Genomic DNA, 1,082 nt, shown 5'->3' with positions numbered 1-1,082 from the left:
TATTATAATATTGTTTATTGTAAGAGACTTCCGTATAATTTGTTATACCAAATTGCATCTTTATTATAATATTGTTTATTGTAAGAGACTTCCGTCTAAAATAATTGTTCTCAGATTGCGTCCAAGAACCAAAAGGCGGAGATTATGAGGTTCATCTGTGATATCACCCCAAATGTCCAAATGATGTGTTGAAGTACCAGTGTTTATTCTCAGATTTGATTTTATTTTATGACTTTTCAGCTCTAGCAATAAGTTAGAAACTGTCTGAAAAGTTTACTTTAAATACGATTCAGAACTTTACAAATGTTGGGTTTTTTTGATAACCCTCAAGCCCTGACTGAGTTTGTGACTCTTGAGAGTGCATGGACACTGGCATGACAGCTGGCAACATGGAGGATTTTATCATTTACATTTGTGCTCATGTGTCTGTTTAACTACTTTGTTCTTAGGTATGATGAAATGAGTATCCTCTTCACAGTTTTGATCACTGAAACTACTTTGGAGAATGGATTAATACATCTGAGAAGCAGAGACACGACAATGAAGGAAATGATGCATATATCCAAATTAAAAGACTTTTTGATTAAGTATATATCATCTGCTAAGAATGTATAGATTTTTATATTTGTATAATAAATATTCTTCTTTCCTAATTTGGTTGTCTTATGTTCACTCAGATTTATTTCTAGCCCCTTTGCACTTATGAAGTGGACATTTGTGGTGCTTGCTTTCATTCAGTGTTTATATTTTTGATGTCTTTCATTGTATCAGGAATATGTTCAGCTACAAGAAACAAAAATCTATACTGGATTAAGCAAATTGGGGTTTGTTTTTCTCATATACAAGAACTCTACAGGGTAGACTGTCCGAAGCGAGTATTACTGTTCCTATAGTTAGGGACCCAGGCACTTCCTTTCTGTTCTGCCATCTTTTTGTACGCTGGTGTTTATCTTTAGAATTGTCGCTTCAGGATCATAGGTGGCTGTGTATCTAGCTAGGAGAAAAGTTAAAGAGACAAGAGCTAGTCAGCCAAGACTCTTCCCTTTTAAATTAGGAAAGTAAAAACTCTTCCAGACATCCCA

At 34.5% G+C, this 1,082-nt stretch overlaps 1 protein-coding gene across 1 annotated transcript in view; it reads left to right on the top strand.

Annotated features, from left to right (window-relative positions):
* Positions 1-653, top strand: part of POLG2 (polymerase (DNA directed), gamma 2, accessory subunit) — a 19,044-nt gene extending 18,391 nt beyond the window's left edge. The window contains exon 8 of the mRNA XM_011997114.1: positions 450-653. Coding sequence (XP_011852504.1) covers positions 450-615 — 166 coding nt within the window. The 3' untranslated portion in view covers positions 616-653. The remainder of the gene's footprint in view (positions 1-449) is intronic.
* Positions 654-1,082: the final 429 nt, after the last annotated feature.

Source organism: Mandrillus leucophaeus, unplaced genomic scaffold (assembly GCF_000951045.1).
Source record: "Mandrillus leucophaeus isolate KB7577 unplaced genomic scaffold, Mleu.le_1.0 Scaffold530, whole genome shotgun sequence".
Lineage (NCBI taxonomy): Eukaryota > Metazoa > Chordata > Mammalia > Primates > Cercopithecidae > Mandrillus > Mandrillus leucophaeus.
The sequence above is the reverse complement of the archived record's forward strand: the minus strand, read 5'-3'. Positions and strand labels throughout refer to the sequence as shown.